Raw genomic sequence first — 24,272 nt, forward strand, 5'->3', positions numbered from 1 at the left:
CTCTCTTTCCTTCCCACCGAGAAGAGATCAAGGTCTTTGCTTTATCTCTTCTTTCCCCATCCCGAGCGGTTGTTACCTCTCGGGGCCTTGCCAGGGTTGCGGCGCTTCTCAACGCGGCCACCACCAGAGGCACCAGCAGTCTTGGGGGCACCCAGACCACGACGACCAGGACCCTTGCCTGAGCCGGAAGCGCGTATGTCTTCCTTGAGAGCATCCTCGTCATCGACATCCATGCGGTCACCGGCGTTCTTCTTGGTCGACTGACCCATCTTCACCTTACCCTTCTGGCCACGGCGGACAGCGTCAGGTCCGCTCACGGCAGCGAGGTAGGCGTTGATACCACCAGCCTCCCCGGCACCGGTCATCTCAACATCTTCGGTAACGACATCACCATCATCACCGAGGACAAGACGTCCATCAGCATCGACCTTGGCAGAGCGCTTCTTCTTAGAGCCTGGTCCGGTGTTGAGGAAGCGTTGGCTGGGCTTGGTGGTGGAGATACTGGCGAGGGCGTTGGAGCCAAGCAGATCGAGAGGGTTGTCTTCGGGCGACATCTCACGGATATACTGGTTGCTCTGGCCGGCCTTCTTCTTGCCGCCGGCACGGCCCTTGATACGGGCGAGGTCGTCCACGTCAACGTCACTTCCGTCGTCGTCGGAGCCCTCATCAGAGGAGTCGGAGTCAGACCCGTAGACAGCCTTGTCGAAGGCGTTACCGGCTTGAGGCTTGGCGGCCTTTTCCTCGCCTTCCTCGTCGTCATCGCCTTCGGCGCCCTCCTTCTTCTTGCGCTTGTTGCGCTCGCGCTGCTTGCGAATGTTGACAACGAGCTTACGGTCATCCTCGCCAACAAGGCTCTCCAGCAGAGGAGCACCGAAGCGGCGGACAAGTCGATCGATGATACCCTTGACCTTGCTGCGGAGACGTCCCTTGTGTTCCTTATTCCAAGCCATGAGGTTGGGAACAAGGGTGCTCAGACGGGGACGCAGCGCCTCATCGGGAAGAACGACCACGGCAACCTTGACGAAGCCAAGGACGGAGCGAACAATCTCGCGGTTGCTGGAGGTAAGGAAAAGCCCAACGGTCTCGACAAGCTCGGTGAGCATTGCAGGTTGAAGCTGAGTCTGGAAGTCGAAGAACAGTCGCGACAGAGCGGTGACGGAGGCGGCTACCATGTGGGGTGCGGAACCAGCCAGACCGGCAGAGACCATAGTGAAGAACTCCTCAATGGTAGCGGGGGCATCAGGCGAGTCGTCAGGCACACCAGGCACAAGGGATCTGCGGATGACGGTACCGGGCGGGTTGCGCTCGGGGTCAATTGTGCGCTTGGCCAAGAGAATCAGGAGGTCAAAGGCAGCAGTGCGTGCCTTCTCATTGCTCTCCTTGCAGCCCAAGACGACCTCTGACAGGATTGCAGGGATGAAGTGCAGATCTGAGGTAGGCAGGTGAGTAATCATTTCGTGGATAGCAAGCATGCGGTCACGGCGGCCCGATGCGGGGGTGCTATCTGTGGTGGCGAGCATCAAAGTCTGGAGCTCTCCACTGCGCTCCTGGAGGGCCTCACGGCCTGTTTCGGTCGATGCGAGACGAGGGATCAGCTTGTATGCCTTCTTGATGAGTTGCTGATCCGGGTTGGGGGAGGAGCTGTTGAGGATAGCAGCGGCCAGAGCAAAAAGGCCACTGAAGCTGGAGCGGGGGAGGTAGATTGACATAGCAATAACCAGGTCAATCAGGGTGTGAGAGGTGGGCGGCATCTTGTCAGATGAGCCCTGAGGCTGGGCACCCTGCTTGGCCGCTGTCTCTTGCTCAGCAACCAACGAAGACTCAAGCATTGAGGTAACACGGTTGAAGGTGTCATTCAGCTCCTATAAGAATTGTTAGACGTCTCTGAATCAAATGCGAAAGGCCAAGGATAACTTACGTTCTCGGGGGTAATGCTGAGGTAGACATTGATACACTGCAGGATGTAACCACGGTAGTGGGGAAGCGTTTGGCTGTACACGTTGAAGAGCACAGCCAGAAGGTTGCTCGCAAAGGTGCCGAGGTGAGCTAGGTTCTTGGTAGCGGCGGCCTTAGTGATGCGACGTTGCAGGATAAGATCATCTTCTTCCTTTTCGACTGACAAGATGGCCTGGTTTGACTCAACTAGGTTCTGCAGAGCACGGCAAACATCGACACGCAACTCAGTCTGCTTGTACAACACGTTTGATAGCAGCTCAGCGAAGCTCTGGTCAAATGCTTCCACAAGGTCAAGGGGCAGCTCGCAGTAGCCGGGAAGAACATTCCAGGTCTGTTGGACGAGAGTTTCGAAGATCTTCACCTCCACGGACTTCTCGGCAGCTCCAAAGGTCACCACCTTTTGGTAAAGGGCCTCGCTCAGAGGAACGAGCTCGGTACGGAAGTGGCGCAGGTTGGTGTTAGTCACATTGTCGCGCATGATGGGCAACATCCAGACACGGCCAGGTTGACCGGCCTTCTGCTCGATAATGTTGAGAGGCAAGATCTGCAGGACGGCCTCGGGGCCCATTGCCTGAAGAGCACTGCCAATAACAGCATCAGCCTCCTTCTTTCCGTGGAAGGACTCATTGCTGCGCAGCTCTCCGATTGTGGAGACAATCTTGTCAAGGTAGGGGCTTGATCGCCACTTGTAGCAGTCGAACATGGCGGAGCAAACATTGAACACTTCCATCCAAGCAGCCTGGTACTTCACAGAGAGCAGATCTACGGCTCCACGAGCCAACTTCTCCAGAGTCTTCTCATCATAGACGGAGGGGTCCACAATAACGCTGTCTGGAATACAGTTGTGAAGGAATGAGATTAGACATTCGGAAGCAGAGACACGAATGTTGTTTGAAGGCGAAGTCAAGAAGCCAGCAATCAAGCCGAAAAGATCGGGCAATTTCTCAAAAGTATCCTCGGGGGTAATCTGGGCAGCCACATCGTATCCGCGGGAGAGCACAGCAATCCAAGGTGGGAGAAGCTGCGAGTCGTTCTGAGCAGGCTTGAGTTCAGAGATGGCATCCAAAAGACGGGGCAGCTTCGAGGAGGAGATCTCGTCTGCCATTCCCTCGAAGATCACCTCAAACACCTCGAAAGCACCCATGGTGATGTATTCGTTGGTAGAGCGGGATGCGTTCATCAAAAGCTCGCAGAGCGGCTCGATCTTCTTGCTGGGCCAGCCACCGGATGCCGAGGCAATAGTCTTGATGAGCTGCAATGAGTGAATAATGAGCGGCTCTTGATTGTCGCGCTGCGCATCGTGACGTCCCTTCTTCTGCTTTGACACAGCCGAAATGCTATCACCCAGAGACTTCATTGCGGACTGGGCGCACATATCCGCACCGGGGTGGTCGAGAGACGGGCTCGGTGGGGGTGCCTTGAGAACCTTGACAAGGGCCTCCTGGGCGCGCTTGCGGACCTTAGGCCGGTGATCAACTGAGAGACTCAGCAAACCTGCCATTGCGCGGCGCGGGCCGACCTGTGTGTGAGGGAGATTCCATGCCGCGGCATCCTGGGCGATGAGCAGAGATTCGAGGCAGCCGATCGACGGACGCAAGAGTGGGGCTTCGACCTCGGGCAGAGAAAGTGCCGGCGCAAGGCTTTCGAGGATCTGGGAGAATTTGGAGCAGAGGATTGGGGCCGGAACATAGACAGTTATGACATCGAGAAGGTAGACGACGGAGGTCGCAAGTTCTTTGTTGACGATGCCTTGCGAGGCGGTCAATGACTGAGATAGCAGTGCAATGAGAGCGGCGAAATATGCGGTAGGCGAGAAGTCTGCCTTCTGATCACGGAGAGTATCCTCAACTGCAGACAGCACCACAGCAGTCTATGTTCATGGGTCCTGCGTTAGTGTAAATTGACCGGGTATGCAGCGGGGGAACTTACATGATGCTGGTTCTGCAGCTTGGGAGACTTGATCTTCTCAAGCTTCTCCGCCAGAGTCGCCATGATGAACGTGGACGACGAGGTGAAGAAGATGTTAAGAGAATGAACAATCTGTGGAGGTGGTTGATTGGCCTCAAAAGTGTTTGAATGCACCTAATTGTTGCTGAAAAAAATTGTCGAGGAAGAGAAAGATACCGCCGGCATTAAGTAGCGGTGAGGTGGGCGGTGGGGTGTGACCCAACCTCACTTGGACCTATTGCAGACATCTATAGACCACATGTGTTTTGGCGCAAATTGCCAGCCAGTCGTTACTGTATGCTTTGCAGATGTTTACACGTATTTTCTCAATTCTCGGCGCTTCCATGCATAACTATGTAGCTTTATCCCAAATCCACTCCATGTGCGAAAGACATCATATCCACATCCGCGACCCTAAGGACAGATACACAGCCTAGCGCGTTTCATACAAAAGGGGTCATAATTGTGTACACACTGCCGTGAAAGTATTGAACTTTTTCTATACGAAAGCCTCGAAGCGGGTGTACCGTTTCCTGCACTGTACTCACACTACTTTGGCCTCTCTTTGTCACCATTTTTTTGCCCATTTTCGAGTACCTCGGGTTAATCATCTAGGTCATATAAAGGTGGGGTTATAAATGGATTTATGACCTTGTCGTACAACGAAACGAAAAATCTCGACGTGCCAATATCTTCTGATTGAAAGAGGCTGAACAGCTTGAAGCATACCCAACCCGGGGATATCACCTTGTCCAAATCGGAGAGACAAGCTGAAGGATGGCCGCTATCGAATTGTTGACCAGCTCGGCTACGGAGCATACTTGTTTATATGGTAGCCCGCGATCTACAAAACACCAAATATGCAGGGAGTCAAGATCACTAATGCTGACACCGACGATCACTCACATGAAGCCAATTATATCTACTCTTGGGAGCTCACCATCTACACCAGGGAGACTGTCTCTCATAGATGAATTCTGCATCACCGGTCCCAATGGAAAATACAGGTGTATCGTCACTCTGCCGCACAGATGAGCTTGTTTGATGCCCAGCAGCCTTCACCAAGGAGATAATCCTAAGTGACTACGGGGTATCTTTCAAACCCCATGACGAGAAAAGGCTGGTTTCACATGCTCCTTCTCTCCTTAAGCCACCAGATGCCAGATTCTTGGACGAACCGCTCTCTTTTCTCCCTGACATCTGGACGCTTGCGAGTACTATATGGGAGTTATTTAGTTTTTGGCCTTTGTTTGACACTTTTCTTCCCATCCAAAGACATCCTTACCACACAGCAAATTTAGATCATTGGTATTTTCCCCACCCCCGGTGTATGCTGGGAAAAGTAGACCAAAACAGAAAATGGTTCCATGACGAGAAGCCGAATGCGATGCCTGAGATCTCCAGGGATGTTGAAGTGTGCCCAGGACCTGGAGCCGGAGGTTTCAATGCTCCATACAAGAGCCTCGGGCTGAGGCGGGTTTGGAGGTTCTGTCGGAGGACGAGAGGAGGGCATTTGAAGAAATGCTTTGGCCGATGCTGAGATACCAGCCAAAAGAGAAGGCGACAGCGCAACAGGTATTGCAATCAGAGTGGACGAAGGGATGTCTACCGGCTCTAGGGCAGAGCATCAGTATTTCCAGGTCTGGCAAGGGGAGGAGAAAGAAAGATTCAAGATTGAGTGTTAGATCAACCTCAATGTTAGGATTCTGTACAATTCGTTTAGCTTTCGTAGCTACCGATTCATTTGTAAATTCCAGATCATTTGTAGAAAAATGCCTTAGACAGTTTACAATTAGCAAAGAAGACCAGGATAAAGGGTATCATTGACATTGGCCATAAACAATATTCTGAACTACATACATATATTACAAAAGAATATCCTCCAGCACAAGAAAGACAAAAAGGTGCCTGGCATCCCAACCCCTTAGGATGGCACATGGCTAACGAAAAAGCAAATGTGAAAAGTACAAAATCGGGGTCAGTTAAAGATCATCATAGGGTACCATAAGGGATAAGGTCGACGTTAGATGGAACTCAAGATTCTTCTTTCTCTGGTTCAGGCTTGGCTTCCGATGTAATTGAGGCTTCCTGCTCGGGCTTAGGTTTCGTCTCAGCTTCTTCAGAAAGCGTCGCTTCCTCGGTTCCAGAGGTGGTCTTCTCGGCGGGCTCTTCAGTCGTGTCATCAGCAGGCTGCTCGGACTCGGGCTGCGCCTCTTCTGTAACTTCAGAAGGTCCGGGCTGTCCAACTGCTTCTAGAACTTGATCTTTTGTTTCGTCGGCTATCTCTGCGGCCGTTTCTTCTTTCTGAGTAGGTGGCTTGTCCGAGGCAGTCTCCTCAGCGGTCTCGACAGGGGCCTGTTGAGTCTCCAGGACAGAAACAGGGCGTTCAGGTGATTCCTCCAGAGACTCACGCAGCGATGACGGAATCTCTGGACTATCCTCCATATCCTCCGTGATAGTTGTAACACGGGATCCGGTCGAAGGGCTATGTTTGTGACGACGAGTGGTAGCCCCCGTGCCGAGGGCCGGGTCCAGACTCTCTGCGCCAGAACTAAACGAATTCTCATCTTCCTTGCGCAAAATTGTTAAACGCTTGGTATCCACTGGCTCTTCCTCAGGCTGAACTGCATCAGGGCCTTCAGCCTCCGAGGGAACCGTGTAGTTGTCATGCGGGATGAGACCATACATGTCGCAAACAGTCTTGAAGAAGACGTACAGACCATCATGTCCCTCCACCTGCCAAAACACATCACGATGTTGGAACCAGGCGTGGGCGAAAATACGGTAAAGACGGCGGAAGACGTTCGTCAGGTGTCTCATGCTGGCCTGAGGGCCTCCTGCATTCTCGTTGCCTAGCGTGAGCCGACTTGGGAAATATTTTGGCGACGTGAGGGTGTTCATGGCCCAGTCCAAAGTGTGGCAGCAGTAATCGATCGCGCAACAAGACTTGGGAGGGTCGTGTACCGCGCAGAGATACTGCCACTCCGAAGCTCGCATCTCGGGGCAAGTCGTCGCAGAGCAAGGCGGGTCCTCAGCAAAGAAAGCGACGATGAGGTTATTAACTTTCATGGTGAGGAATCGGCAGAGTTCGTAAAGCCAAAGTGATCGGTCGATGCCCTCGGGGGTTCCGCCAGTTGTACTGCAACCTGGCGGTTAATCGGGACCACGGTGTCAGATCCTTCGGGTTTCGTAAAGTGATGATATAGGGCTTTGAGGTGTTCCTGGAGCTGGAAAGGCGAGTCAAGCTACTCCCATTAGTATAGTTAAGTAAGGTCAGTCAAGCGCAACTCACCTGCGAAAGGGGAATCAACGGCGGGCCAAACGCCATGTCCGCGGATTTGGTCCCGGGGCGGATTCTGCGCGTCGAGCCATCATCTTCGCCCGCTGCAGCACCAAGCATTTGTTCCTCGAAAGCCTCCCCGGAAGGTGACTGGGGAGCGATCTGAACCTCCGTGAATGGAGGAGGGCTAGGAAGCCGCGGGGAGCTGGACGGGGACATTCCGGAAGTCATGACGGTAGAAAAACGAGGGCGCTAGATGAAACGAGAGAGCAAGGATAATACAAATGAGTGAAAGTTCCCTAGACGCCCTGTCAAAATCAAAAGAAACGTGAGAATATGGAGAGCATTGAAGCTGAAGATAACAAGCTCAGCTTCGACCATAACAACGGCTGACCGCCCGAGCCCTGTGCCCTAACATCCGTTCTTGGTGAAAACGTCACTGGGACTGGATTCAGAAGTGCTCAACGCACCTCAACCCAGGCGGCAAATTGTCGAATTGTGAAGCATGAGCAGGGTGCATTAACTTACAATGCCGTCTATGTCAAGTAAATCTTCTCTCTGCAAATGTAGAAAACTACAAACCTTGGGCATCTGGAGTTCCGATACTCCAAGGCGGTGTGGGGGAACTATTGCCGCTGTACAAATCAAGAAGTGAGCTTTCTCTCTCCAGACTGACACCAGAATATTCAATATATTCCTTGTTTATCAGACCATTACACTCTATTTGGAAACGGCGACAGAATGTCTAACAACTTTGACGATGAGGACGCTCCTCCGGAGTTAGTTGATGTGTCTGCCATGCCGGCAGATCAGAGATCTGTAGATGAAGCCCCAACAGCTCGTGTGCCGATCACTCTAGTAACCGGCATGTATAGATGGACAGCATTTCAGTTCACATTGAACCTCAACGCTAATACGTTGATTAGGATACCTGGGCGCAGGAAAAACAACCCTGTTGAATTACATCCTCACAGAGAAACACGGCAAGAAAATTGCCGTCATCATGAATGGTTCGTGAATTCAACCTACCACATATACAATAAACTAACATGATATTAGAATTTGGTGATTGTAAGACACTGCATCAAAAACGCCCATATCTCACCTACTAACACAACATGCAACCCACAGCAACCGACATTGAGAAACAACCAATGTCAGTAAACCAAGACGGCCAGGAAGTAACCGAATGGATGGAAGTCGGCAATGGCTGCATCTGCTGCTCAGTGAAAGACTCAGGCGTAATGGCCATCGAATCCCTAATGGAACGCCGTGGCACATTCGACTACATCCTACTAGAAACAACAGGTCTAGCAGACCCAGGCAACATCGCCCCAATCTTCTGGATGGACGAAGGGCTCGGAAGCTCCATTTACTTAGATGGGATTGTCACTCTCGTCGACGCAAAGAATATCATGCATTTGCTGGACGATCCTGCGGCCGAGGAGAAGGCCGATTCGCATGACCAGTATCATGACCATGGTTCTGGGCCTGTGTTGTCGATGGCTCATATGCAGATCTCGCATGCTGATGTTGTCATCCTCAACAAGGCGGATCTTGTTACGGCCGAGGAATTGGTTGCCGTGCAGGATCGTGTTACGTCTATTAACAGCGTGGCTAAGATTCATGTCACGGATCATAGTCGCACGCCGCAGATTGAAGGTGTTGTTCTGGACCTGCATGCTTACGACCACCTGGCGGATTTGGATTTCAGTAAAAAAGGTCATAGCCATATGGATCCGGTAAGCTGATGTTAACCTCTGCTTTCCTTTTTCGTGTTCTAATTATCGTCAGGCGATTTCCACCACTGCCATTGTCACACCACCAATCCCAGCTGATAAGGTCGACTGTGTTGATGCCTGGCTGCGTTCTGTTCTATGGGAGTCCACGTTCCCTGCACCTGCAAAGCCAGTCTCATCCGAGCCACATCCCAATGACTTCGAGATCCATCGGTTAAAGGGAATTCTGATTTTAAATGATGGTACAAGTCGGATCATCCAGGCGGTGCGAGATGTATTCGAAATCCGGGATGCGGAGCCAGTTCAACATGACGAAGAAAGGACCCAGCCACTTCAGTGCAAGATCGTATTGATTGGACGAGGGCTTGGGTCAAGCGTAGACCCCTGGCGCGAGAGCTTTGAATCGTGCGTGGCGTGCAATTGAACAAATATCACTCAAGAGCCCAAAAAATTAAACACATCATACAAGGAGATACATGTAGTCTACGAAGTCCCTTTGTTAATAGAAAACCCAAGCGTGTCATTCAATAATTGCATTGCCAAAAACGAAAGAAAAAGAAAGAAAGAATAATACAGCCCTGTCAGTCGAGAGGAGGTAGAAAAAGAACCCATCAATATACATTGACTTCCGTATGACGACACCAAAACGCAAGAGGGCCTCCAAAGAGAGAGAGAAAAAGATCAAGCAAAAAAGAATAAATAAACAGCAAAAGAAACGAAAAAAAAAAACCAACAAAGGAAATAACAAAGGGAAACAGAAAAGAAAAAATCACAAGGCTACCAAAACAGAATCCGATTAAAATCCGCCAGTATGCAAAAGAAGAAGAAGCAAAAAAGGACTTTTTGGTACTCCAGGATATTCGCCCGCCATCGGTGTAAATGCATGCTTGCAAGAGCTGAAAAAACACGAGGCATAACTGTACAAGCAGAGCAAATCAAAAGGGTATCGAGTGCTCGGCCCCGAATATGGGGCTCGTTCGGACGAAAACGGTCGTGGCTTCGTTGGCAGTAGCCAATTTGGGCAAGATTTTTGTGTATAAATATTAATGGTCTTGCTTTGGTGCATTGGCCCAAGGGAATTTCACCTGGTTGGGTGCCGGGTTGAAATTCCTGGGTTGCGATTCGCTGAAAGTGGGGATGTGTGACTCTGTTGGCCAGGATTTGGTTGGCTTGGGGGTGAAAGTTGAGCAGGGGGGACCGTCTCTATATTTGCGGATGTGGTGCTGGTGTTGAGGTCTGCCAGAGCGGGGTTTATAGGCAAGGCCGACACGAACAGAGATGATTCGTAGCCAGGTACTCTTCTCAACGTGTGTTTGATATTGGCCGTCTTTGTTGGTGGCCGGGGAACATCTTTCGGCTCGGGTGTCTCAATAGAATGTGAGCTTGTCAACGAGGTGGTGCTGAGAGAGCTTGGTGCTTCTAGGTGAGGCATAAGTGGGTTGATAGGCAAAGCTGAGAGGCTGAGAGAGGGTGAGTCCGAGACGGTTGACACATCCTGCTTTGGTGACTTTGCGAGAGGTGGGTATGCGGAGAATATAGTAGCCAGGTTGTCTAGTGAGGCGCAGGAAGGGCCCATGGCAGGATTGATAGGCAAGGCCGAGAGCGAAAGTGAGTTTCCTGAGTGTGGTGTCACTGACGTATCATCCGCTGCTGCAGTGTTTTCGGATGATAGTCCCACATCTCCTCTTGTTGGTTCAAGGCTGACGTTCGCTAGAGATGGGGTGACCATATCGCCAGGAGAAGCTTCGGGGTGCTTTAAGGCAGGGTTCAAAGGCAAGGTTGAGAGGAATAGGGAGGGTGCTATTGTGACAGAAGGCTGGAGGTCAACAGTTTCCGCACATAGTCCTTCATCATCCTGCCTGGGTGGTTCAGGGAGAGATGATTTCACCGGTGTTGGAGTATTCGGTTCGCGTAGGTAGTTCCCAGGGTAGGGTAGAGAGGGATTCATGGGCAAAGCAGAGAGGAAGAGAGGATGTTGGATGTGGTGGCGTAGTGAAAGTAGGTTTAATACCGACCACTCCTGCAAATGGTCGATCCACGCCGCTACTCCTTGGTGGTGATGCAGGTGAAGTGTCAACCAGAGTGTTTCGAGGGCCAGGAGTGTCAGGAGGGCCAAAAGCGGGGTTTATGGGTAGGGCAGAGAGGATAAGAGAGGATGGCGGGATTGCGGATGAGAGTGCTGGCGACGTTGGCTTGGTGTCAGTGCTTTTCGCACATGATTGATCTGCAGGTTCTTTTAGGGGTGGTTCAGTAGGAGATGGAATGATTGAAGGGGTGGTGTGCGAGATGTGTTCGTCAGTTTGCGGTTGATCACGAGTCGAGGCAGTCAACGGTTGCTTGGCGTAAGACTGTTGGTTGTGCAGAAGAGCATCATCAAGAAACACGACCTCATCTGACAAACCCGGCTCTTCAAGCTTAGGGTTTTGGTCGTGGAACCCATTGCTCGTCGGTGATATTGTTGTCTGTAAAACCGGAAGAATCTCTTGTTCCGGGTTCTCACGAGATAGATCGGGCACAAAATCACGACTGGAATGATCAGAGACATCCATATAACCATGAGGATTGTGAGGTTCGTGATGATTCAAGGTAGATGAAGAAGATGGTTTGGATGGATAGTCAGCATTTCCATTGCATTCTGCAAGTGTGATGGTAGATCGATTTCCTGGGTCGTGATTATCAGCGAAGATAGGGTGTTGCAAATCACTGTATGCATTGTCCACGAATTCTTTCTGGGGAGAGTATTGGTCGGCCTGGCGCATAAAGCCTCGAGGTAGAGCCAAGCCAATCCCAGAGGCCGGAGGGTGAGCCCAGTTATGTTTGATGGGAATGTGCCGGGGGTCGTTCGCAACAATCTCCATAGGTTGAACAGCCGGCGATGTCCTTGCTGTCGGGAGATCAGAGGGAAACATGAAGAGAAGTTCTTTCGCAGAGAGCCTGTGTCGTGGAGTTGGGCTCAAGCAGATGTCGACTATCCGCCGGTAGTAATCTGGCACCATCGCATCCTCGCCAAGGAAAAGTGGTCGTGGTTGTCGTTCAGGCTCATCCTCTTCCATCGCTAATGCCCACAGAGTCATTCCCAGTTGATAGAGATCAGTCTTGACTCCAATATACATAGAGATGCGCTGGTTGCTCTCGATTTTGGCGGCAATCTCGGGTGGCTCCCAGCCCACAGGACAACCTCTGCGGTTGATATCGATAATCTTTGCATTGTCGTAGGCGTCCACCACAATGTTCGCAAGTGTAAAGTCGCCCTGCACGTATCCTGATTCATGGATCTCGCAGAGACCCTGAACAATCTGCCTAGCCCAGCGCTCGCGTCTCGCAAAGCTCGTTTTCCCACGTTGCTCGTAAAGAATATCGACCAATGCGCCCTGTTCAGCATAGCTGATCAGCAAGCCTTTGACCACATCTCGTCGTTCATCAACGACAATTCCCTCCACTTGGATGACACTTGGAGCACCATTGAGTGCATGTAGTGCATTGATCTCATAAAGGAACTCATCCACTGTGTCAGGCCCTGGAATTTCCTTCTTGATATAGGCCCGCCCACCGAGTTGGACCTTGTAAACGAAACCGGATAGATGCGATTCAAAGTGTAGGAAGTGTTCAGGGACGCATCGAGCGCCCCCCAAGTGACCGATGCTGGAGATAGGTGGGTATGGGATTGTTTCGTTTACGTCCTCCGTGACATGGACGTGCAAGCGGCCGTCAAGCGTCTCCAGCTTGAGATTCGTAACAGTATCATAGAATTGGATCTCGAGGAGGGATTCACGAATGGACTCGTAGATGCGGGCACATTTGTCGCGCTGATATCGCAGCTCCTTCAGATCTCCTTCCAGCGAGTCGGGTGGCGCGTCTCGGTAGTCGCATGAAATCGTAACTCGTCGCCATCGGTTCGGGGCCTCCGCGTACGTCACGAAGAACTTCTCTCGCTCTGACCGGTCCCGGAAGTGCATGCTCAGGTTCAAAATCCATCGTTGTTCCAATTCCAACTCGAGTGTTTCCTCCGGTAGTTTCTCCTCCTCTGATTCGGATTCCACGTCCATATCTGGATAGGGGTCCCAGTCGGGGACCTGGGCATTAGGTTCGGGTTCCGATTCAAGTGACTCGACCGTGGTTGTAGGCGGCCCGATCCACTGAACCTCGGGCGCGGAAAGTCTGGGGCCCACGGCTGGGGAGACCTTGATCGCTGTGAAGTCAGGAGATCGCGGTCGGCGGAAAGGGCCCGGCGGTGTTGTGGTTCGGGGTCGAGGGGAGCGAGGCGATCGCGTTGCTCGGAACTCTGTCGTTTGAAGGTTGTTGTGCGTGGCAGCCCAACGCCGACCTTCCGTGAGATCCGACGTGTGATGTTATCCTGTTTCTCCTGTTTATCTTGTTTGGCGCGTGGGTTGTCGGCAGAGGCACGGCGGGGGGCGTCCTCCCCTGACTCTCGATCGTCGCGACCCAGCCATTTCCGCAGGCCCAGTTTATGCCACATGCTCTGCTTTGGGCCTTTTTCTTCCACAGGACAGTCGGCCATGGAGATGGCCATACGGCTAGTCGCTTCCAAACGACTCGAACCTGGCCGAATCTCCGTCCATAAGAAGTGCGTGAGACGTCAAGATGGAGCTCTCGTCCCACAGGTTCCCAAGCCAAGTTCCCTTCTCAAGTACCTCGGTGTTCGGGGTCCCAAACGTGTCGCACAACGATTGCAATAAGGAGGCTGGGAGTGCCCTGATAAAATGGCGGAAAGGGAGAGATGTCGGTCAAGATCGACTTTTTTTCTTAGGTATATGAATTTTTTTTTTCTTTCCTCTCTAATTTTTCCTAGGCCAAAAACATAAAAAAAAAAAAGAGTTGCCTGCAGCCGTTGATGCTGCAAGGCTTCAAGTATTTTGAAGCAAAAGGACCTTGCAGGGACCTCCAAGAGACAAGGGGAAAAAAAATAAAGAAATATGATTCATCGCGCACAGATCAGAAATTGATGCGTTGCGGCCTGACACTCTGGGGCTGCCTGATACCTGCCTGCCTATTCGCCAATCTATATGACACATTCCACATAACCATAACCCATCTTATATTGTCAATAGCTTACAGGAACCCCTACTCATCTACTGATATCTTCTCGGCGCGCCTAGACTAGGGTTATGAAGGGTCTATAAAAAAAGGCTCTAGGAATCAGATATCCATTGTCTCCAGATCATATCAGCTATACTTCAGTTCATGAGAGTCCACTTATCTCAGAGTATCTTCCCAACTAAGAAGCCTCCGTGGTCGCACTACCGAGGTCAACCTCGCCGCCATCATCAGCTGTTCCCAGACACCCAACCAGGCAGGCAGCGCAGACGGGGAGCGAGACAGCGCAGGCTGCGGCACAGCCAGCCATGCAGACTTACTATTTCTGGTTAGATATGCTATGTCCAAAGTCAAGAGATTACATACAATCAAGACGCCCTGGATATTGTTAGCTGTGATCTTGCCTTGATATATCAGGGTCGAGGGTCGGGTATGTACTTACACGTTTCTCAACAGCTACGATAGCAGATGACCTGGCAATGGGCGAGGCAGCGATCACGCCGACGAGGGTCGCGAGAATGATACTGGTGAAGCGAAATGTGGTAGGTATTGTTCAAATGGAAATTAGAAAGAGAAGCGTGAATGATGCGATTGGTGATGCTTTTTGCTGGAGAAGCATCCTCCTTTTATACATTTTGCTCTCTATACGACTCGGACCTGAGCATCTCGCAAATGCTACTCTGGCTGCACCCCTCACGACCCAATGTACGATACTGCGACTTCTATCACAGGGACCTCACGATGGCCGGAGTTTCATCCGACTTTTGCAAGAATGAAGCCCATGCCAACGCCAGCATATACTGCGCGCACATGCATAGGCAGACCATTCACAGAGTTTGGTCCTATATCCGTCTCGTCGCCAATGTTACATCGCAGCATCCTTCTTGGATTCTTCAATGCCATCCCTCCAATGGTTTCATGAACAGGATGCACTTACTTCTGTCTAATTACATCTCCCACGGCCAGCCCATGCGCCAAGTATAGGGGCCATGTATTATCCTTGCCCTGGCCATTGAGATATCTGTGGCTGTTTGACTTAAAATTAGCGGCAAGGGCGGATCTTCTCTGTCAACGATCCGGCGATGCGGAAATTTGGAGATGATTAGCTTATTGGGGGCTTGTAAGACGGAAAATACCCCGGTGTGGGGTATGGGGTATAGGAATTGCTGTGGAGTTGATCCTGCGAGACTAGGGCTATACAACTGGATCTCGGAGAAACCTTTCTATGTCTAGATATAGGTCAATACAGCTTGCGAGCAAATGCCCACGTGAACTTCGTTGGATATGCATGCTAGCGTTGGCTGATAGGCCATATTAAAACATCTCATCTAGAATCCAATTGACAAGCCCTAAACAGTTTTCATTTTTATGAGGCACATTCCCTTTGGCAAGATGAAAGTCCACGTTGCGTTACACCCTGCAATTACATCCTCAGGATCGCACTGGAAAAGAAGCGCAAGTGTCCCCGTAAACGAAACTATTCGCATAGATATAGCCCTTTCCCTCGACGAAGATAGCTCGGAGAAAGCGGCCCAAGCCATTGAAAACATATCCGGCCCCAATTCCGCAAGCTTCGGCCAACAATGGAGCTCCAAACAAGTCTCCGAGCTCTTTGCACTGCCCAAAGAAGGAATTCGCGAGCTCGCAAAACGGCTCACTAGCTCTGGCGTGCCGCGGTCTAAGCTGCGTCTTTCGCCAGACCGCGCCTACCTCTCTTTTGATGTTACTGTCAGCAACGCCGAATCTCTGCCGGGAGCCAAGTTCCGTCGGTATTCGTCTGGAAGTGCCAATCAGACGGCTTCTAAAGTATACTCATTACCGCACGGCCTCGCAAAATATGTTGATTTTGTGCTGCCTGCGCCTGGTCGTGAGCCGGGGAATTCTGCTCCTACTTCCTCCAGCGTGCGGTTCAAAGATGGGCTTAACACCAGGGCAACAACCCGTAAAGTCGACTGCTTCAAGTACATGACTCCACAATGCCTCCGAGCACTATACAACATAGACGAAGACGATGCTCAACCAGCCCATCCCAACATCTCCTTAGGCGTCTTCACGCCTGCGTGGTCGACATGGCTAGCGGATGACAGGGACCGGTTCTTCGCAGATTTTGCCCCCGACCTTGTTGGCCACCGGCCTAAAATCATTCCCATCAATGGAGGCTACCGGCAGGAAGAGTAAAGGATTGCCAGCTTCAATCTCGAGCCCAACCTAGACTACCAGTATTCGATGGCTCTGGCCGCTCAAGTGCCCGTCACCAACATCCAAGTCGGCGACAAGTTCCTCATGGGGAATTTGAATACAATGCTCGGTGCTTGTGACGAGCACTATTACAACACGGCACTGGATCCGCAGTTCGATCCCATCTACCCAGATCTCCAACCGGGCGGATATAACTCGTCCGGTTGCGGTATATACCAGCCACTGCGTGTCATTGCCATTGCGTACGCATGGAACGAGGCCTCGTTCTCGGATAAGTACATCCATCGACAATGTCTCGAGTTCCTCAAGCTGGGACAGCAGGGCGTGACAGTAGTGACAGGCTCCGGTGACCGAGGCCCAGCAGACCAGCTAGGCTACTGCATTGACCCAGCGACAGGCAACGCTACAGTAGAAGAGGGGCATTTCTCCTCTGTCTTCCCGGCGTCATGTCCGTGGGTGACGACTGTGGGCGGCACACAGCTGCAAAACACAGACAACAGCACTTGGAGCCAGGGCACACCTTTTCCCCCTGAAACAGCTATGAATGAGAATATTACCAACTCCGGTGGTGGCTTTAGCAGACTGTTCCCAGCGCCGTGATACCAGGGTAATATGACACGGGCGTACCTGAGTGAGGCTGAGGGAGTAGCCAAATTAGCCGAGGTCGGTTATTTCAATCCGCATGGTAGAGGATATCCGGACTTGTCGGCTGTGGCAACCAACTACTTGGTTCAACTAGATGGCGGGTACCGGTCTGTGAAAGGGATGTCGACAGTAGTGCCATTGATCGCGTCTATGATAGCCAAAATCAACGAGGCAAGACTGCGGGCTGGGAAGAGCACAGTTGGATTTATAAATCCTGTGTTGTATGCCCATCGCAAGAAGATCATGCGCGATGTTACGACGGGAGTGACGTGAAGGATGTGGTGTAGATGAGGCATTCCCTGCTACGGCTCCATGGGACGCTGTCACAGGCTTGGGATCGCTGGATTACGCTCAGCTAAAGGAAGTATATCTTGACCTGCCTTGACGGAGTTACGCGTATTAGACCGCGGGATTTACCGTATCATGTCTCGGTAACACAATTGGTGCATAGGGATGTGGCCTATAAGAGTGTCTAAAATGATCCGCCACGACGCAGGATCAACCCTGCAGCTAAGATATCAAAGAAGTTAGAACAATAGCCAAAATCTGACATCATGTGAGCCCCCGCAGGCTTAAGTACTTATATACATAGTCATACACTTGCCATACTACCATAGTAAGTCCCATTTCCATCCTCCCATTTCCATCTGCTAGTCCGAAAGTCAGTCTCATTAGCGAAAAACCCCCAAAACATGACAACTCGCGAAGAACGACAAGCCTACATGGCTCAGCACATTTCTAATCTCCAACAACAGAACCCAAAAGCCGACTTCAAAGCCAGCGAGCAGTGGTGGACCCCAAGCGTCGACCTCGGCGCCGATCTCCAAGTTAGCAGACGCCTTTCTTTTTATCTGACTGACTAACCTACTATAGGAGACTCTGGGTCCAGCAGTCAACAATCAATTAAAAGCCTGTATCGCAAAGGCGTTTGAGCGCAAGTGTTCACCGGAAGCAAAGACGATTCTTGCTGAATATCCGGATATCTTGGAGCGGGTTGATACTATGATCTTCAGAAACGAGCAGCTGTGGGCGCAGGTGCATCAGTATGCTTTGTCGGAGGCTGAGGCTGGAAGGGATGCTTTTGGTAGTTGTGCGGTTAAGTGATATCGACTTATTGATGTATGGAGACTTCCTGGATCAATTATATATCAAAGATTGTCTATATAATCTAGCCTCGCAATATCAGAAAATACACATAAGAATGAGGATGGGACCTGTTTTCTACTCTGGTATAGTACATTCTTCCAATGACCGTACCACTATTGGTTACAGGCTACTTGGAGCTTAACGCAATCCTTTCCAAGTCGGACCCTTTGGATTTGCAGGCACCGATCCTCAAACAGTGTTAAGTCTTACCTGGCCACTTGATGCTTTTCTAAAAGACAAATCGGCCTATGGAAGCTTTGTTGTCAACTTCAGTCGCCCTCTTCCATTAATGACATTTCCCATTGCTTCACTGGGCTGGTTCAATTCTAGGTTCTTTTCTAGTGACACGGGTGAAGACCGGTACTTCATTTACCCTCTAATGATCGAGGAGGAAGAGTCAAATATAGACCTTATTGACATCCTGACGAGAATTACAATGATTGGTCTCGAATGGTGTGCGCATAGAAAAGGCAAAAGGAAAATTGCGAGTCATAGATATGGAGCCATGAATACTGTAGTCCGCGGGTCGTCTAGTATCTAGTAGATAAGTGCAATCATGAAACCAAGCGAAAAAAAAAGCCCAATCCCAACCCCATCTCCATCAATCAATAGGCTCAGTCTCCATCTCCCTAGCCAACATCTCAGCCTCAACCCTCATCTCCTCCTCACTCCTAGGCATCCGCCCCTCGTTATCAACAGCATGGAATCCAGACCTCCTCCTAGGCCTCGAAGCCGCCGCCTCATAAGTCTTCACCATCCCATCAGCGAGAGTCCCAGCCTCAGCATCTCTATATATCTTCCCCAAATCCCCTTCCTCCCCATCAAGCAAATCATACACCGCATCTGTACCACCGAAATGATCCAAATCCGCCGCTTTGCGAGGAATGACGTGTGCATGTACATGTGGTACACTCTGGCCAGCATGCACGCCGTCCTGCACGGCGATATTTAAACTCGAGGCTCCATATACGCGCTCGACCATGCGGCCGACTCGGCGCACTGTGACGAAGAGATCGCTTGTTTCGGCGGGTGTTAGGTCTGCAAAGCGGGGGACGACGCGTCGTGGGGAGACGAGGACGTGGCCTGGGAGGATTGGTTTGAGGTTTACTAGGGCGAAAGTGAGGGGTGTTTGGAGGAAGACCTGTGGAGGGTGTTAGTCCAGGTGTTGTGTTCGGTTGGCTGTGCCTGGTTTGCGGAAGTGGGAGGTGTGGTTGGAATCTCGGGGTCCGGGGTGACACACCTGTGGCGTGACGATAAATGAGCCAAAGTAAATTGGCGCAGTGGCGGCTTTCAGGACTGACATGGCTGAGGAATTGGACATCAGATTGGGTCGGGGAGGTGATGTCGATGGGCTGATAAGTGCTTATCGATACGGTTAGGGTTGCGGAGCTCTAACTCGACCTCAACTTGGTCTATTCGAATATGATTATCAAGAATCTAGTAGTGGCACATATGAAATGACAAACTCCCAGTCGACGCGTATTTCGGCGCTTGAGGAATAAGAAAGACAGTAACGGCTAAATTAACACCCTTACTGATTCCGACCTAACCTACCACGTTAACTTAACCTATTAAGTTACATATGATAGCTCTTTGGTTTGGTAAATAACTGCATCTATGTTGTTACGCAGCATCTTATCACCTCCTGGCGTCCTTGGGCGATGTGCAAGGTTCTTTGTTGCATCCATACAGACGGTCACCAATGTAATGGCTCTGAGTCCCTTGACCAATATCTCTGCATTTTTCAAAGGAGCCAGAATGTGCATTGGTCAGCAGTATGTTCTGTTCAGCATCCCTTCCAACGACCTTATGCCACAGAATGAAGAAGTACTGACAATCCTTATACAGTTTAGCATTTGCCGAGATTACCATCGTCATGGCGTATATGCTCCGGACTTTCAGAATGGGCATGTTGCCAGACAGCATCTCCGGGTTGTTTCATTACAGTGCCGTGGCGCTGGCCTGCGATGTGTGTGACTTTCGAGTTTAGACGAAGAGAGATCAAGTACATATAGGCAAATAGCTGTATTTTGGGCAACTGTTCTCTAGATCGAAGCTAGTTCAAACAAGAACCCTAGGATTAATGTATCAAGACCGGGTACTAGCCACACGCTGAGGTATGAATCTTCGTACAAGGGAAATAATAGTCCCTAAATGCAAGCATATACCACCATACCCTCCATCTACAGAAATAGTACAAGCAAATACAGCGTCAAATTTTCATTTCCTCATTCGCAACAGGTTTATCATAGAAAAAAAAATATCAAACATGTTAATCAGAAATTCATGAACCCAAGCAAACCCGGGATAAGGCAGCTCGGCAGTGTATCCCAATGTAGAGCCATAAGAAGTGCAAGAGATGCAAAGACGAAAAAGTAAATACGATGATTACCCAGGTTTAGGTATAGACGCGACGGCAAAAACACCAAATCACGCCTATCGTCCATCCATAGATGTTATACATCGCATCGCCAGCAGTCTGAGCCCGCATCACCGTAGTTGAGATTCCACCCAAAACTCCAGAGCCGATGCTAATCCAAAGTAAGAATCAGAATCAGAATCAGAATCCATCACGGCGCCGTCGCACAGTGAATCATATACTGTGCAGTAGCAGAGGAGGACTTCGTATCTGATGCCCTACCGATGCAAACGCAGTTGCAGTCTCCTCCGTTCCGCATAGTTGGTAGAGCATGCGAGCTGGTAGCATAACCGAGAAGACGGTCTACAGACACAGATGTGCAAAGAAAAAGGGATCGAACGGGAAATCATTAGAACAGAATCTCGCCACTATGCTCAGGCTCGAAGCCGAGTGCTTGTAGCTCCTTGTACCGTTTCTTATCGCCCGTGTTCCTCTTCTCGTCTTCCTTCTTCTTGATTTCGAAGACTTCTTCGAATGTTGCCTTGGTCAGGGTGGGAGGGATGTCGTCTTCGCGGTCGAGGTCCTGTGGGATGGGGATCGCTTATCAGTACTCGGTCCAGAAGGGAGAATCAAATCAAGGTAAGGGCTTTTCCATCCGGACATACCACTTCGCCTAGGAGGAGCACGTTCTCTCCACGGACGATGAAAATCCCCCGGTTCACATCGGCGTAAAGACCGCCCGCGTAGATGCGCTCAATCGTTTCCTGGAAAACAAGGTTCGCTGCCAAAGATTATACGTGAGACAATGATCCAAAACTGGAAGTTGTGCGACTGTCATACCGAACTGGTCCCAGCTTCGCAAAACGCCGATAAGTTTCCGCCCGTCGCGGAGGATGAGGACGAGTTTCTCTGTGGGGAGGTGAAGCTGTCAGCCCGATTCCTTGGTCCAAGCTAAGTCCCGGGCATTCGCGTAGATCGACATACTATCTGTTAGGTCGAGCAGTTGTGCGGCGGTCGTGAACATCTGAGGCGGTAATTGGGGTGGGCCACCACGTTCCTGGGAGCTAGCGGGGCCGAGAGCATTTTGCTGAGAGAATTGTTGCTGTTGCTGCTGAGGATTGCGCTGCGCATTGGCAGGGCTTTCGTTTAGAGATAGCCGCTCCATGTCTGGGGATTTGAGGTGGGTTGGCGGGGAAGAAATCGAATCCGAATCTGGGAGGAGGGGCAGAGGTTGGCGGAGCGGGATAAAAAAAGAGAGAGGGAGGAAGGGGAAGGGAGGAAGGGGAAGGGAGGAATAAAATCAGAGATTGAATCAAGCTGTTCTCATTCTGTAGACAGTCGCGAGGCAAGAATCGAAGTCGCAAAGGGCCGTCATCAAGGGCGGTGAGTTTGTCTTGTTTGCTCACCATCTATATAAGAGTCACTTAAAACATTATTGAATTCATACTACACATCTGACGTGTCGCAAACTGGCAAAAGTACATGCTATACAAAAAGGGGGAATATTCAGAACATAACAGCATCAAACAAATTTACACAACAACACCCCTCGACTGCCCACGCATCCTCTGTTCCCTCCTTTTACTATAAGGCGCACAATAAGGCTCATCAGCCGACCCAATACTCGCCCTAACCCCATCCTGCGAGCGATGATAAGCCGGACTTGACGGTGCCGGCGGCAACTGCATAGCCTTGAACTGCGCATCAGTGATAATCCGCAGCCCGTACAGATACCGCATTAACTCGAAATCCGGTCGGCTCCCCGCTAATGTCTGGCCAAGCCGGTAATGCTCAGCAGCAACATGGTCAAGCATTCGATCCCAAGCTGAGGGTTGACCAGGTCTAGCTCCAGGTCCATGACTTGCCATAACGATATTCTCGCTGCGGAGAGACTCGCCGTCTTCCAGAACGGGCGATGATATAGGCTCCGCGATCCCATCGACGAACTTCGTACTCGGGCAGAGTGGACATCTCGCCGTGTGTGGCGTGGGGTGTGACCGGAAGTGACTGCAGACATGGGTTCTCCACTGTGCGTCGTCGTCGAAGGACTCATGGCAGTCCAGCATATGGAAAAGACAGACATACGTGCGCTGCTCAATACTAGGCGCAGACAGGGACGGCGACGCTGATAATACCGACGATGCGGCCGTCCCCCACGATGACAAGGAAACGCGCGACGGCGCAGACGGCTCTGCGCCACTGGCAGCAGTGGTGATCAACGGCGCCCTACCATCGTCCTCGAGGATATAAAAGTCTTCGTCGCGATCTTCATCGCCATCGCCATCATCATGTCCATGTCCATGTCCACCAAACCCTACCCCAGAACCAGCAGTATCAACCGACGAAATCGACGGCGAAGGCGAACCACTAGACAACCCAGGTACAGGCAAAGGCGAAGAAGAAAGCAACACAACGCCCGCCTGGCGCTTATCAGGATCCCTACTTTCACTCATAGTTTGTCTCAGCGAGCCAGAGCGACGGGATCGGTGTCTATCCGAAGCAGCGGAAGTAGAAAAAGAGCGCAGATCAGCGTCGGGTCTTCGAGCGGCATGCGGGCATTCAGGCGCGCGCTCCGACATGCTCCGCGGTGAAGAAGAAAGAGCAAGCGCAAACCCGAACAAATCCAAATCCAAAGCCAAAAGCGAAATCGAGAGATGGGGTCGGGGCTCTTTGCCGCGCGGGGAATCACCGAGTCACGTCGCTGTGATCGCGTCAGAGGTCGGGCCTGGGCTTACATAGTATGTGTAGGGAGGGGGAGATCATGGTATTCATGATCAACATCATGCTCAAGAAGAGATCAAGTCCGTGAGTATGATTGTGAACATGAACATACTGACCCAGAGCAAAAAACATACATATACACCCGACGATATCACCAAGCACCTCTCTCGCCCTGTCTCTGAAATCGATGCAGCCCTGGAGATGACAGTCCGGTACTCAGATCTGCAACTTTTTTTCTCCGAAGAAAGTGTCAGCATGCATGACATCTACTAGGCAAGAAGCCGGCGTCGCCCGACCGTTCTGCGGCATACAATGTGGGTACGAGGGGACAACTGTAGGTACCCTCTGCCAAGAATAACCTCTCTTCTTTACTGTTTCTCTCTCAGGCACTACATGTACATGTAGGAAATCGGGAGGCATCCATAGTGGGATTGGTGGGGTTTTCGATAGAATTTTCCAAAGTGTTTAGTTAAGTTACAGTGTTGGGTGTTGGTCGCGCTAAGCTAAACTTATTGGGCGGGGGTGTTTGGGGCTAAGTGGGTGTATGAGGTCGTTTATCGTAGTGTTATGGTGTGATGTAGTTATGGTCGGGATTTGATGTTGCTACTCTGGTTATATACAGTAGTCTTCAGTCTTGTCCATTCTTATTTTCTATTCTTCAAGGTTCGAGATACGATGCACAGACCTGCGTAGTCGCACGTTCGGGTCCCCGCCAGGCTGCAGGAAACTTACACTATGAATCATATGGTTGAGTCTGCAGTACTTTTGGTTCTTTTTTTGCATTCTCAGCGGGAGTTGATTGTCCAGTCCCACATTTGGACGAACGCTTAACTTGATTCTGAAACGAGTGGGACGACACTCACATTACGGGGTACATTTACATGCCCTTGTACGCCCAGTCTACAGCATGCAATATACCCCAGCAAGATACAAACAATGTAGTAAGAAACCATCTACAGTATAAAGACATCTAGAATCAACAAGATACGAGAAGAACCCGAACACGAGTCGAATAGGCATCTCTGGAGTACTTGAGCACCACAGGCAATATCGTCCAGTGGAGATGAAAGTCCTGTCTACAGAGTACGCATTGAACCTAACCTTAAGTTACTAGGTAGCAAGGTAGTACTTTAAACCCCAACAAAAACAGAAAAACCCCACTATGAACACATAAGCTGAAACAAGCACATGCACATGTATATCACCATCTCCATCATGTATGGAT

General features: G+C 50.8%; 13 protein-coding genes across 13 annotated transcripts; 5 read left to right on the forward strand and 8 right to left on the reverse strand.

Moving 5' to 3' along the window:
* Positions 1 to 41: 41 nt before the first annotated feature.
* N7446_000221 (mRNA-binding protein RRP12) lies at positions 42 to 3,948 on the reverse strand (the record flags this gene model as incomplete). Its single annotated transcript, XM_058508988.1, has 3 exons — positions 42 to 1,862; positions 1,919 to 3,826; positions 3,886 to 3,948. 3 exons carry the CDS (start codon positions 3,946 to 3,948, stop codon positions 42 to 44), a joined length of 3,792 nt encoding a protein of 1,263 aa, XP_058377967.1.
* A 1,989-nt stretch (positions 3,949 to 5,937) lies between these two features.
* N7446_000222 (uncharacterized protein) lies at positions 5,938 to 6,972 on the reverse strand (the record flags this gene model as incomplete). Its single annotated transcript, XM_058508989.1, has 1 exon — positions 5,938 to 6,972. The coding sequence occupies one exon, from the start codon at positions 6,970 to 6,972 to the stop codon at positions 5,938 to 5,940; it is 1,035 nt and encodes a 344-aa protein (XP_058377968.1).
* N7446_000223 (uncharacterized protein) lies at positions 6,969 to 7,414 on the reverse strand (the record flags this gene model as incomplete). Its single annotated transcript, XM_058508990.1, has 2 exons — positions 6,969 to 7,148; positions 7,196 to 7,414. 2 exons carry the CDS (start codon positions 7,412 to 7,414, stop codon positions 6,969 to 6,971), a joined length of 399 nt encoding a protein of 132 aa, XP_058377969.1.
* A 510-nt stretch (positions 7,415 to 7,924) lies between these two features.
* On the forward strand, positions 7,925 to 9,346 carry N7446_000224 (CobW family GTP-binding protein; the record flags this gene model as incomplete). Its single annotated transcript, XM_058508991.1, has 5 exons — positions 7,925 to 8,048; positions 8,110 to 8,193; positions 8,243 to 8,254; positions 8,315 to 8,925; positions 8,978 to 9,346. The coding sequence occupies 5 exons, from the start codon at positions 7,925 to 7,927 to the stop codon at positions 9,344 to 9,346; spliced, it is 1,200 nt and encodes a 399-aa protein (XP_058377970.1).
* Positions 9,347 to 10,003: 657 nt separating this feature from the next.
* On the reverse strand, positions 10,004 to 10,651 carry N7446_000225 (uncharacterized protein; the record flags this gene model as incomplete). The annotated part of the gene is made up of 1 exon (XM_058508992.1): positions 10,004 to 10,651. The coding sequence occupies one exon, from the start codon at positions 10,649 to 10,651 to the stop codon at positions 10,004 to 10,006; it is 648 nt and encodes a 215-aa protein (XP_058377971.1).
* Positions 10,652 to 10,790: 139 nt separating this feature from the next.
* On the reverse strand, positions 10,791 to 13,441 carry N7446_000226 (protein kinase family protein; the record flags this gene model as incomplete). The annotated part of the gene is made up of 2 exons (XM_058508993.1): positions 10,791 to 13,204; positions 13,264 to 13,441. The coding sequence occupies 2 exons, from the start codon at positions 13,439 to 13,441 to the stop codon at positions 10,791 to 10,793; spliced, it is 2,592 nt and encodes an 863-aa protein (XP_058377972.1).
* Positions 13,442 to 15,369: 1,928 nt separating this feature from the next.
* Positions 15,370 to 16,155, forward strand: N7446_000227 (alkaline serine protease; the record flags this gene model as incomplete). The annotated part of the gene is made up of 1 exon (XM_058508994.1): positions 15,370 to 16,155. One exon carries the CDS (start codon positions 15,370 to 15,372, stop codon positions 16,153 to 16,155), a length of 786 nt encoding a protein of 261 aa, XP_058377973.1.
* A 48-nt stretch (positions 16,156 to 16,203) lies between these two features.
* N7446_000228 (Tripeptidyl-peptidase SED1) lies at positions 16,204 to 16,776 on the forward strand (the record flags this gene model as incomplete). Its single annotated transcript, XM_058508995.1, has 1 exon — positions 16,204 to 16,776. The coding sequence occupies one exon, from the start codon at positions 16,204 to 16,206 to the stop codon at positions 16,774 to 16,776; it is 573 nt and encodes a 190-aa protein (XP_058377974.1).
* Positions 16,777 to 17,513: 737 nt separating this feature from the next.
* On the forward strand, positions 17,514 to 17,925 carry N7446_000229 (uncharacterized protein; the record flags this gene model as incomplete). The annotated part of the gene is made up of 2 exons (XM_058508996.1): positions 17,514 to 17,648; positions 17,695 to 17,925. The coding sequence occupies 2 exons, from the start codon at positions 17,514 to 17,516 to the stop codon at positions 17,923 to 17,925; spliced, it is 366 nt and encodes a 121-aa protein (XP_058377975.1).
* A 593-nt stretch (positions 17,926 to 18,518) lies between these two features.
* Positions 18,519 to 19,314, reverse strand: N7446_000230 (HIT family protein). The gene is made up of 2 exons (XM_058508997.1): positions 19,208 to 19,314; positions 18,519 to 19,108 (listed from the first exon to the last, which is right to left on the reverse strand). Exons 1-2 carry the CDS (start codon positions 19,286 to 19,288, stop codon positions 18,569 to 18,571), a joined length of 621 nt encoding a protein of 206 aa, XP_058377976.1. The 5' UTR covers positions 19,289 to 19,314; the 3' UTR covers positions 18,519 to 18,568.
* A 360-nt stretch (positions 19,315 to 19,674) lies between these two features.
* N7446_000231 (cytochrome P450 oxidoreductase) lies at positions 19,675 to 19,957 on the forward strand (the record flags this gene model as incomplete). Its single annotated transcript, XM_058508998.1, has 2 exons — positions 19,675 to 19,742; positions 19,816 to 19,957. 2 exons carry the CDS (start codon positions 19,675 to 19,677, stop codon positions 19,955 to 19,957), a joined length of 210 nt encoding a protein of 69 aa, XP_058377977.1.
* A 778-nt stretch (positions 19,958 to 20,735) lies between these two features.
* N7446_000232 (U6 snRNA-associated Sm-like protein LSm1) lies at positions 20,736 to 21,491 on the reverse strand (the record flags this gene model as incomplete). Its single annotated transcript, XM_058508999.1, has 4 exons — positions 20,736 to 20,909; positions 20,992 to 21,107; positions 21,167 to 21,235; positions 21,311 to 21,491. The coding sequence occupies 4 exons, from the start codon at positions 21,489 to 21,491 to the stop codon at positions 20,736 to 20,738; spliced, it is 540 nt and encodes a 179-aa protein (XP_058377978.1).
* Positions 21,492 to 21,858: 367 nt separating this feature from the next.
* On the reverse strand, positions 21,859 to 22,905 carry N7446_000233 (uncharacterized protein; the record flags this gene model as incomplete). Its single annotated transcript, XM_058509000.1, has 1 exon — positions 21,859 to 22,905. One exon carries the CDS (start codon positions 22,903 to 22,905, stop codon positions 21,859 to 21,861), a length of 1,047 nt encoding a protein of 348 aa, XP_058377979.1.
* Positions 22,906 to 24,272: the final 1,367 nt, after the last annotated feature.

Source organism: Penicillium canescens (genome assembly GCF_028828765.1).
Source record: "Penicillium canescens strain IBT 15451 chromosome Unknown utg000001l_segment0_segment0, whole genome shotgun sequence".
In the NCBI taxonomy this organism is placed as follows: Eukaryota; Fungi; Ascomycota; class Eurotiomycetes; order Eurotiales; family Aspergillaceae; genus Penicillium; species Penicillium canescens.